Source organism: Plasmodium falciparum (genome assembly GCF_000002765.6).
Source record: "Plasmodium falciparum 3D7 genome assembly, chromosome: 9".
NCBI lineage: Eukaryota > Apicomplexa > Aconoidasida > Haemosporida > Plasmodiidae > Plasmodium > Plasmodium falciparum.
The window spans coordinates 1300001-1312500 of record NC_004330.2 but is presented as its reverse complement, the minus strand read 5'-3'; the positions used below and the strand labels follow the sequence as shown (position 1 = coordinate 1312500).

Below are 12500 nucleotides of genomic sequence, written 5' to 3'. Positions count from 1 at the left end.
ATTTTGTATACTCCTGTAGATTGTGCTTCCTTCTTCATATTGTTGAAAAAAAATTTATTTGAACCCGCTTCAGCCATCGTCATATTATTATTTTTACTTTTAAAAACCACATCTCTTTTGTTTATGTCCTTTTTCTTATAATCTAAGGATATATTACTCAAGTTCATCTGTAGAATTCTCTCTTTCTTGTTTAAGAGAGAATCATAATTTGTATAAACCTCTAAAGAATTCATATGGTTATAATCATTAATAATATTCAGAATAAATAAGCTATGTAATAAGGCATAGGTAATATTTTTGTTTTTCCGTAAATAACACATTAATTCCTTTCCGTTATGTACAGCAAGTTTTTTAAAATATGATAGAATATAAATAATTTGGGAGGTCGTGAGTGTATGAACAATATTGGAAATATTTACTTTTATATAATTATCATTGTTTGTATTATTTATCATAATATTTGATTTATCTATATTATTATTTAGTATATGTGAATTATGTATGTTTGTCGAATTCTTTTCTTCTTTCATATCATCTTCATTATATAATATTGGTACTTTTTTTTTATCATATTTATTTTTTATTAAAGTTTTTGAGTTATTTATAAATGAATTATTTATAAATGAATTATTTATAAATGAATTATTTGTAAATGAATTAGGATTATATAATGATATATTATTATTATTATTATTTAAAAATTTATTATTTATATGATTATCACATAAATTATTACTTTTTAAATTATCATTATTATTATTATTATTGTATGATGTGGGATGTCCATATTTATCTTTATATTCTTCATTAGCCCAAAAAACTTTTAATTTTCTTCCTTTAATTTCATATCCGTTAATATATTTAAAAGCCAACAAACATGTTTCCACATCCTTATATTCACAAAAAGCAAAACCTTTACTCATATTTTTATCCACATCATATTTTATTCGTACATTTCTAACTACACCCACTTTACATAAAATTTCATAAAGCTCATTTTCTGTTATATCAAAAGGTATATTACCTATCCACAAACTATAATTATTGTTTTTATTTGTCATTATAAATTCTTTTCTTTTTTTTTTTTTTTTAACTCACTGCATTAAAATATATATATATATATATTAAATAATATTTATGATTTGTTCTTTTTTTTTTTGGTATAGTTTAGGACGAAACAATTTTTTTTTTTTTTTTTTCTTTGAAAATCAGATCATTTTTAAAAAAAAAAGAAAAAATAAATATACATATATAATACAATACAATACAATATAATATAATATAATATAATAACTATTTTGTTATATAATAATTAAAAAAAAAAAATTCATATAATAAATAAAAAAATATATATATATATATATTTATATATACATATAATTTTTTATTTTTTTATTTTTTTTTACAATCCCAAATAAATATAATATATATTTATATATATATATATAATTTCTCTCTTTAAAATAAAAGTATTATAAATATGTATATAAATATATTCATTCATTTCATCATCATACTTATTTGCTTATATTTTTTCAAGTATATAATAAAATAATATATATATAATATTATATATATATATATTAATATATTAGTTTTTATATTTTTCTTCACATATAAATTATTTATAGCATGGCCCAACAATTCTATATAATGTTCTGCTCCTTCAGTGTTCATACATTTTTTTTTAAATATACATAATAAATGTAAAATAAATATATATGTATATTTATTTATTTTGTTATATATATTATATATATTTTATCATTTTTATTTTATGTTTTATATAAATACAAAAAGAAAAAATTTGAAAGGTTCTATTATAATTCTTCATATATTAATTTAATATATATATATAACGCATTTGTAAAAAAAAAAAAAAAAAAAATATATATTTTTTTTATTTCTTCATTATAAATATTATAATATATATATATATATATATATATATATATATCCAAGGTCATATTATTTTAGACTATCACGTTCTCTTCTTTGTCAAAAAAAAAAAAGAAAAAAAAAAAAAAGAATAAATAAATGTTCATATAATTTCTATAAAAGGATCATGTTTGAATTATCATATGTTTCTATTAACTTCCTATCTCATGTTTAAAAAAAAGAAAAAAAAAAAAATATATATATATATATATATATTATATATATATAATATATATATAATATATATTTATTTATTTATATTGTCATATATATGTAGACAAACTCGTCCCTTCTCCTCCTTTTTATTTATTAACATATTTTTCTTTTTTTTTCTTTTTGTTTTTCTTTAATTTTTTCTCGTGCGCTTATAAATTTAAAACTTGACCAGGGAAAAATATGACATGAACATCAAAATATATGATAACAAATTTTTAAAAATTAAAAATATAGATTGATATAGCACAACATATATTATCACACACATATATATATATATATATATATATATATATATATATATATATTTATTTATTTATTTATGCTTATAATTATGTTTATATATTTATTTTAGGGACCCTTCCAAACCTTATCATTAATATTTATATATAGACCTTATATAATGAACAAAAAAAACACGACATATGACATTTTACCACCTCCTTTAGAAAAAATCCATAAGAATGTTGAAAAGAAAGATATAATTCATAATAATAATAATATTATTATTAAGGAAGATAATAAATGTAAAATAAAAAATGAAGATATAAAAACAAATGTTAATAATACATTTGATAAAAATAATATAATACTTAATAATAATGTTGCCGATAAATATAAAAATATTATTTTAAATATTAATGAAATAAATACAATATTAAAAGATCATCCACATTTTAAACAAATGGTAGAGAACGAAAATGTTACAGAGTTTATGGATAAATATTTAATAAACCCTATAGAAGCAATCATGAAATATAAAAGTGATCAACACGTTATTGAATTCTTAAATACTTTATTTAAATATATGAATGCTAAAAGAAACTATATACATATAAACAATTTACCTCAATCTTTTACATTCCACAAAAAAAAATAAACACACCAATATGTTCATATGTTATATATATAAATATATGTATATATATATAAATATATGTATATATATATAAATATATGTATATATATATATATATATATATATATATATATATATATATATGTATATATTTTTATTTATATTTATTATGGGGTCTCCATTTATTACATATGCTTTATCCATTTTATATAATTATATAAAATTTTCTTCTACATTTTTTAAAATGTAATCCTAGCTATTCATAAAAGCAACTAATTTTACCACATGACAAAAAAAAATAATTTAATGAGAACAAATATGTATAGTATGTAATTATAATATACACATGAAAAAATAAAAATATATACATATAATAATAATAATTAACATATATATTATTTTTTATCTTTTATTTTTCCTATGATGAGAAAAAATGAAAAAAAAAATGAAAAAAAAATGAAAAAAAAAATGAAAAAAAAAAAAAAAAAAAAAAAAAAAAAAAAAAAAAAAAAAAAAACACTTGTTTTATATATTATATATAAGAATATCAATATTTAATAAAATATAATTATATTCCTTAATATTTCAAAAACATTACTTGCATTCATATTTTTTTATTTTATTATATAATCTTATAAAATAATAAAACTGAAGGATATATATATATATTAATAAATATATTAATATATTAATATATATTATATGTATATATTTATTTATATGAGTATACAAGGGGAAAAATAAAAATAATATTATATTAGTATTATACAATATATTTATATATATATATATATATATAAAATAATTATATTTTTATAATACATATTTTATTAATATTTAAAATCTTTTTCTTCTCCTTCTTTAATTTTCTTTTTTTTTTTTTTTTTTTTTTTTATATTTATTTAATTTGTATAATAATATAAAAGTACACTTGAATTTTTAATTATTTTTTTTTTATTAACAATTATTATAATATATAATTTATATATATAAAATAAGTAAATATAATATAATATAATATATAATATAAAATATTATTTATTATTTATTATTTATTATTTATTATTTTATTTTTTAAATAATTTCTTTATATATTTTTTTTTATATCAAAAAAAAAAAAAAAAAAAAAAAAGATAAAATAAAATAAAAAATAAAGAAAAATAAAGGAATATATTATTATATATATATATATATAATATAAACAATTTTATTAAAAGAAACAAATAACTTATGATCATAAATTTAATTATAAAAACAAAACATACATAACTTTTTTTTTTCTTTTTCTTTTTTTCTTTTTTTATTTTTATGAATAAAAAAATAAGGATATTTATATCTCTATATATTTACTACACATATATATATTTAAAAAAAAATTATGTATATGATAAATATATATTTTAAGGAATACGAATGTAAATAAATATGAACATATAAATAAATATGAACATATAAATAAATATGAACATATAAATAAATATGAACATGTAAATAAATATGAACATATAAATATAAACATATAAGTAAACATACATATATATATATATATATATATATATATATATATATATAAAAACATTGCGGGTTTATCTTTCGCACACCTTACATTTTATAATTGTTTATTTTTCTTACATTTTATTATATTTTTCTTATATTTTGTTGTTTTATTTTTTTATTTTTTTCTGGTGATCGAAAAATATGGAGAATCAAATTGAGAAGGATATGATAAGCATATTTACACAGAGTGTGTCCTCAAATTTTGAAGATGTAAAATATAGTGAGGAGAAGATTAATAACTTATATAATGATAGTAATAAAGAAGAATATATAAGAATATTGTTAAAATTGATTATGTATCCTTATAATGAGAATAACGAGAATAAGAATGTTTATGACAGTACACTAAATAGGAACGTTAAAGTGAGTATGCTGATTAGTATAAAGAATTTTATAAAGAAGAGTATACATAGTAATTTAGAAAATATGGAACTAAGTACTGATATGTGTATATTTATAAAACATATATGCTTACATGTATTATTAGATATAAATAATGAAGATATTAAAAGCTTGCAGAAATATTTTTTCGAGATTTTGGTGAATTTATTGGAATTTAATATTTGTGATGATTATGATTATTTACTATTTTATATTATCATTTTATATATTAATGATTATAATTATATAGATTTAGTACATATATTTAATAATGAAGAAAAAAAAAAAAATCAAGATGCTTTCAAAATTATAGAATGTATTATGTTATATATACAGAATAAGGAAATCTTTCAAAATATAAATCAACATAATTTTTTTATGGAATATAATAAAATTTTACAAAATCTAGAAACTATAAAAAATATTATAATTAATAGAAACAATTCGTTGAATGATGATATAATTAATTATATTAATAATACAAAAAGGATTTATAAATCTGGGGATAAGTATAATTTGTTTATGTTGAATGATGCTCTTCTATATAATATATCTCCTGAGGGGGGTGTACCCACCCTGAACAATCATAATAATAATCATAATCATAATCAAAATAACAATAATAATAATAATAATAATAATGGTAATTATTATGATAACTTATCAGGAGTAACAACAACCAACTTCGATTTTAGAGGGAAGGGAACCATAAGCAAAGACTATAATAATAATATAAAATCAATTGATACGAACACATTATTTCATAATAACATTATGAATATTTTTTCTAATATGGATTGTAATCATTTTAAAAAAAAGTATATAGCTCTAAAAATTATAAGAAAAATTATTAAGAAATATAAAAATAATGATTATGTATCTAAATATGATCTAAAAATTATATTAACACATATTGAATATCCAGTAACATTATATTTTATTTATTTATTTAACAAATTAAATGAATATACAAATTATATTAATTTAAAATTAAATACCTCAACAAACAATTTTAATACATCTAATAATAATATGATAAATGACGAATTAAATATTTGTTTTTATAATATGAATAGTATATTAATGAATATGCATGTATTCTTAAAAATCTTTTACAATATTAATATGATAGATTTACCAGAGTATTATGAGGATAACTTTGATATTTTCTTTAATATTTTTTACACTCTCTTGTTATATGATGAAGACATTCTAAATAATTATTACAACCATTTGCATCTTATTAAAACGGTATTAAAAGGAAGTGCCGTCGCACCAGCGGGGGCTCTTAATAACATGAATAGAAGCATGTCTATAATGAGTACCATCCATAATAATAATAACAACAACAACAACAACAACAACAACAACAACAACAATAATAACAACAATAACAATAATAATAATAATAACAATATGAAGAATACGTTTGGTAATACTAATGTTACTTTGAATGATTTATTAAAATGTAAAGAACACTTTAATCAGAATTTAATAAAATGTAAAATTATGATAATAGATGTTATAAAAATATTGTCTGAAAATTATCAAGATGAATCCAAAATATATGTAATAAAACTCATTTGTTCTCTTATACAAATATTATATAAAGAAAAGGATAAGATATTATTATGTCATAATTATAATTGTTTATCATCAAGTATTAAATTAATACATCATATGAATTTAGAAAAAAATGATTTAAATCCTTATAAAGATAAAGAATTTGTTGAAAAAGTAATCGAACGTGTATTAAATCATATACGTTTAAAAAATATTGATATTGATGAAATTATAGAAGCAGACTTAGAATATTTTAGACATGATTTAAATAATGTAAATTCTTTTTCTATACGTTCAACATCTATATACTTTTTAAAAACATTATGTAATAATTATTTTCATTTATGTTTTCCAATTCTTGAATGTAAAATATTAACAAAAGATGCTTTATTAACCTTATCGTCTGATGGAATGGATATAACAAATAAATCATCAGGAAGTATATTAAACATGTCAAATCTTAATAATACAGTTTCTATTAATAAGAATGATCCATGTTATGAAGCTTGTAATGTTGAATATAAGGTGCAATTAATAGCTTGTTTAAATCATTCGAATTTAACACAAAATTTTTATGAACATATGATAAAGGATCTTATGAACCAATTTCTTGTAACAATAAAAATGAAATATAATAATATGGATGTATTGTGTTACAATATGGAAAATTATAATTTTGAGAGTCCTCAAATGAATACAAGCAATAATAATAACATGATTAACATGAACAATAACATGAATAATAATAAGTGTGTGTGGTTAAGAGATGATGATATGTTTAATACACCAAATTGTATTTATTTACTTTCGATATTAAAATATTTATTGAATAACAGAAACATTTGTACGACAAATAATGCTTTAGATATTTTCCTATTCCTACATTTCTTATTATATAATGAAAAAATTATGATACATAATTATGCTTGCTTATGTATAAATAGAATATTTAATCAAATATTAAATGAAAATATTTATAAAATATTATTGGAAAGTAATATGGTACAACGTATATTAAACAGATTATTATTTTTATTAAAATATAATGTACATAATAAAATATTAAATGAATATATATTAATTACTATATTAAGAATATTTCTTATTTTTACATATAAGATATCAGATTTCTATGTTATGGTATTATTAATGATAGATAATATTATTAAACTAATAATTAATGATTCTCATAATCCATTATTTAATCATTATTTATTTGAATTATTAACAATTATTATATCTTTAATATATAAATCACAAGTACAACAACATATACAACAAATAGAAGATGTTATTATTACAACATTCTCACAAATTCTACAAATTTATATACATGATTTTATCCCTTATGTATTCCAAATATTATCCATTATCGTAGATAATACATATACCATACAAAAAATACATATCAAAATATTAAATCATTTATATGAAATGGATTTATGGAAAAGTACCATTGGAAATGTTAATGGTATTATATGTGTACTAAAAAGTTATTTTAAAAAATATAATATTTTTAATGATATTATTAAAAACAACATGCAACAATTATTTAATATTTATCATTATTGTTTATCTAATAAAAAATTATACACAGACTCTTTCCAAATTATTCTTAGTATATTTACATACTTACCTTTAGATTCTTATGAATCATTCCTAAAACCTTTATTCGTCTTACTATTCACTTTCTTGCAACATTATAAAAATGATATAATTAAAATTAAAGTCGTTCATTCCTTATCCGTCTTTATATTGAAGACTAATGTTGCTGTTTTTATAACAACTTTGGACACCATACAGGATGGTAAGAAATGAGGAATGTATATATGATATAAATATAAACAAGTAAATGCATATATATAAATATAAATAAATATATATATATATATATATATATATATATATATATGTATTTATTTATTTATTTATTTATATATATATATATATATATATATATATATATATATATTTTTTTTTTTTTTTTTTTTTTTTTTTTTTTTTTTTTCTAGGCCTAATTTTCAATGTCCTCAAGAGCCTGTACCTACCCATTTTAGACAAGCTAATAAACGTGAACGAGAAAATTATCATATTCCTAGCATTAACCAAACTACTAAACCACGACAAAATAAGAAACGAGCCTTTTGTTGTAGACATATTAAATTCTCTAAACAAAAACATAACCAGCAATGAATTGGTGTTAAAAAAAAGTAAGGTACAACATTTAGATGTTGAGAAAGATGAAATGGACCAAAATTTTGAGGTTACATATGTGAAGTTACAAATGATCAATAATGATAATGTTAACGAGATGGTAAGTACAAAAATATAAGAAACGCTATGAACACATAAATAAAGAAAAATGGGAACCTTTCTATGTGTCCAAAAATATAAACAAATAAATAAATATTTTATATATATATATATATATATATATTTATATGTGTTCTTTAATTTTTTTTTTGATTTTCCCTTTACAGGTACTAAAAAATATAAATATTAATGATGAACTTAAACAAAATTTATATAACCAACACTTCATGCAGATATGTCATAATAATGCTTTTAACACAATTCTTCAACTATTTAATAATTAGAAAAATAAAAAAAAAAAAAAAAAAAAAAGCAACTTTTTACAGGACACTTATAATTTATAAACAATATATAATACATAAATGTATATAATATATATATAATATATATAATATAATTATGTATATTTTTATTTTTTTAATATTCACATACATATATATATGTGTATATAATATAATTATGCATATTTTTATTTTTTTTTTTCTAATATCCACATACATACATACATACATATATACTTAAATACATATATATTTTTATACATAAAAAAAAAAAAAAAATTTATAAACAACCATATTATATATATATATATATTATATAACATCGCTTCTTATTAATATTAAAAATAAAATAAAATAAAATAAAACAAAACAAAAACTTTTTGACTTTTTTTTTACTGTTTCATTTTTCTTTTTTCTTTTTTCTTTTTTTTTTTTTTTTTATAAATATAAAACTTCTATTAATAAATTAAAGTTGAAAATATAAAAAAAAGAAAAATATATATCATGTATTTTAAGATCTTAATTATGAAAAAAATATGAAATAAAAAATAAAAATGTACTCTTCACAGGCTATAACATGGAATGTAAAATATTATAAGTTTTACAAATAAATACATCACATATATATATATATATATATATATATATATATTTATTATATACATATTTTTGTAGATGTATAAATATATTGTTTTTATTTATTTTTTCTTTTTTATATGATTCCCATTTTGTACATCTCATGGAAACTTAAAAAAATTAAAATCAGATTTATGTTTGTTTATATATGTTTACACAATGATAAGGAAAAATTTGTATGATGAAAATTTTTTTAACAAAAATTGTAGAAAATGCTTTTAAACGATACGACGAAAAGAAAATTAAACAACTGTTTCACTTCATCAATCATACAAAGGAAAAATGTAATATCCATATAAAACAGGAAGATGTTGTACATGTCATTTCAAAATATGGAATATATATAAACCTTTTAGAAAATTATTATTTAACAAGAAATATTACAAATGACAATATTTATGATTCAAAATCCTTTTATAATAAATGTAAAGAAGAAAATTTTATAAATTTTATGGATATAAAAACTAACCAATTCATAAATATTAATATAAATGATAAACATAACATATACCATAAAAATCACACCTTGTATAATCATTATTATCATGGAAAACAAAAAAAGAAAAAAATATTAATAGACCCATATCATAATTACCACATTATAAATATAAAAAAATTTCTTTATTACAGTAAATTGTATTTTAACTCTTTTTTTCACATGTATTTTAAATCTATACTCAAAGAAACACAATCTAATAAAAGAAATATTAAAAATGATATATATCTATTTCATTCATTATGCTTGTTAAATTATAAAGAACAAAAACAAATATCCAAATATATTTTTGAAACAATGATTACAAACATTATAGAAACAAATCAATATTATTTAAATCATAAAAGAGACATCAAACCGAACACAAATAATACCAAGCATTTATTTAATGATGGACATCCATTATGTAGTAATACTTTAGTAGAACTTGTGACCGTCATAAATAAACACATCGATAAGATGGAAATGTGGGGAATTAATATTAATATTGTACAACTATTATGTCTCCATTTATACAATTATGTTTTTCATTCTACCTTTTTTATAATAAATTGGAAACATGGGGAAATGGAAAGAGAAACAAATGGTCAGATGGAAAATGATAAATTAAAATTTTGTCAGGTTAAAAGTGATAAATTGAAAATATGTCAGCTTAAAAATGATAAATTAAATAATGTACAGGTGAAAAGTGACAAATTAAATAATGTACAGGTTAAAAATGATACATTAAATAATGTACAGGTTAAAAATGATAAATTAAATAATGTACAGGTGAAAAATGACAAATTAAATAATGTACAGGTGAAAAGTGACAAATTAAATAATGTACAGGTGAAAAGTGACAAATTAAATAATGTACAGGTGAAAAGTGACAAATTAAATAATGTACAGGTGAAAAATGATACATTAAATAATGTACAGGTGAAAAATGACAAATTAAATAATGTACAGGTGAAAAATGACAAATTAAATAATGTACAGGTGAAAAATGATAAATTAAATAATGTACAGGTGAAAAATGATAAATTAAAAATTTGTCAGGTGAAATTTTTTCAAAGTAAATCTGATGTAGAAGAAAATGTCCATGTACATGATTGCACACCTTACGATTCATCGTTCCTTGGAAATCTCTCAAATGTGGAGATACAAATCAACAACGATGAGGAAACAAAAGAAATAAATATAAATGAACTGAAACTTTTTTATAATTGTACATTTATGGATATATCCAATTTTGTAAGTATTGTTTATTTTTTGAAAAAGTATTATAATAATGCTTTTTTTGTCAGAAATAAGAAGTGGAAACATCCAATTGAAGGAGACCATTTAATGAGTCTTATAGATAAAAGAATTGTTTATATATATTCACATATATATGTGTGTAATTATCCCTTATCATATTTAAAAAGGTGTATAGAATGGAATTGTTTAAAAGATAAGGTAAAGGAAAAAGTAGGAATAGAAGATAATTTAGATAAAACATTTAATTTTATAAATTATAACAATATAGAAAACAAATTAATTAAAAAGAATAATTTTTTATTTTTCCATAAAAAAGAAATATTATATTATTATAATAATATATATTCAGATATAACTTATTCATTATATTCGAATACACATTTGTTAATGTTAAAAATTTATATTTCCGACTTTGATAAATTATTAAAAGATACATTTCAAAAAAAATTTGTACTTTTTCAATACAACATGATGATTATTATAAATTTTGTAAAATTTCTATGCACAATTTGTTTACGTCAAAATGATGATATGTTTTGTCATTTTAATAAAATAATATATTATCACATTTCTTATTGTAAATCATTAATTTGTTTAAAAAAACAAAATGATAAATATAATCACATTAATGATATGATGTCTGTGTATTATCAATTCTTTGAGTTCTTATTAAAATATTACATAACTTTTTTATGTACCAACAATTTAACTTTTCTTTTGTCTTTTTTTTCTGACTTGTTCAGGCAAAAGGGAAATAAAATAAAGGAATTAAAATGTGTTGTTTTAATAAATGAAGAGATAATAAATAGGATGAAGAGGAATTCATTGTATATGTCTTATCACAAATGGGATGATGAAAGTGTATTAATTGTTGATACTATTTGTGATAATAAATTATATATGGATAAATTATATGTTGATAAATTATATGTTGATAAATTATGTCAATTTTATAATAAAGAACTATATAGCGACTCATACAAAAAACCATTTGGTATGAATTCATTAAATGGTCGTC

The 12500-nt window shown here is 18.1% G+C and overlaps 4 protein-coding genes across 4 annotated transcripts in view; 3 read left to right on the top strand and 1 right to left on the bottom strand.

The window, feature by feature from the left end:
- The window catches only part of PF3D7_0933000 (CSTF domain-containing protein, putative), a gene marked incomplete at both ends in the record, with an annotated part of 2286 nt that extends 1225 nt beyond the window's left edge, over positions 1-1061 (bottom strand). Inside the window, one exon of the mRNA XM_001352160.1 lies at positions 1-1061. This exon is cut by the window's left edge and continues 1225 nt beyond it. Within this exon, the coding sequence (XP_001352196.1) occupies positions 1-1061 (1061 nt within the window).
- Positions 1062-2557: 1496 nt separating this feature from the next.
- PF3D7_0932900 (conserved Plasmodium protein, unknown function) lies at positions 2558-3034 on the top strand (the record flags this gene model as incomplete). Its single annotated transcript, XM_001352159.1, has 1 exon — positions 2558-3034. One exon carries the CDS (start codon positions 2558-2560, stop codon positions 3032-3034), a length of 477 nt encoding a protein of 158 aa, XP_001352195.1.
- A 1677-nt stretch (positions 3035-4711) lies between these two features.
- On the top strand, positions 4712-9111 carry PF3D7_0932800 (importin alpha re-exporter, putative; the record flags this gene model as incomplete). Its single annotated transcript, XM_001352158.1, has 3 exons — positions 4712-8321; positions 8527-8828; positions 8995-9111. The coding sequence occupies 3 exons, from the start codon at positions 4712-4714 to the stop codon at positions 9109-9111; spliced, it is 4029 nt and encodes a 1342-aa protein (XP_001352194.1).
- Positions 9112-9925: 814 nt separating this feature from the next.
- Positions 9926-12500, top strand: part of PF3D7_0932700 (conserved Plasmodium protein, unknown function) — a gene marked incomplete at both ends in the record, with an annotated part of 3711 nt that continues 1136 nt past the window's right edge. The window contains one exon of the mRNA XM_001352157.1: positions 9926-12500. This exon is cut by the window's right edge and continues 1136 nt beyond it. Coding sequence (XP_001352193.1) covers positions 9926-12500 — 2575 coding nt within the window.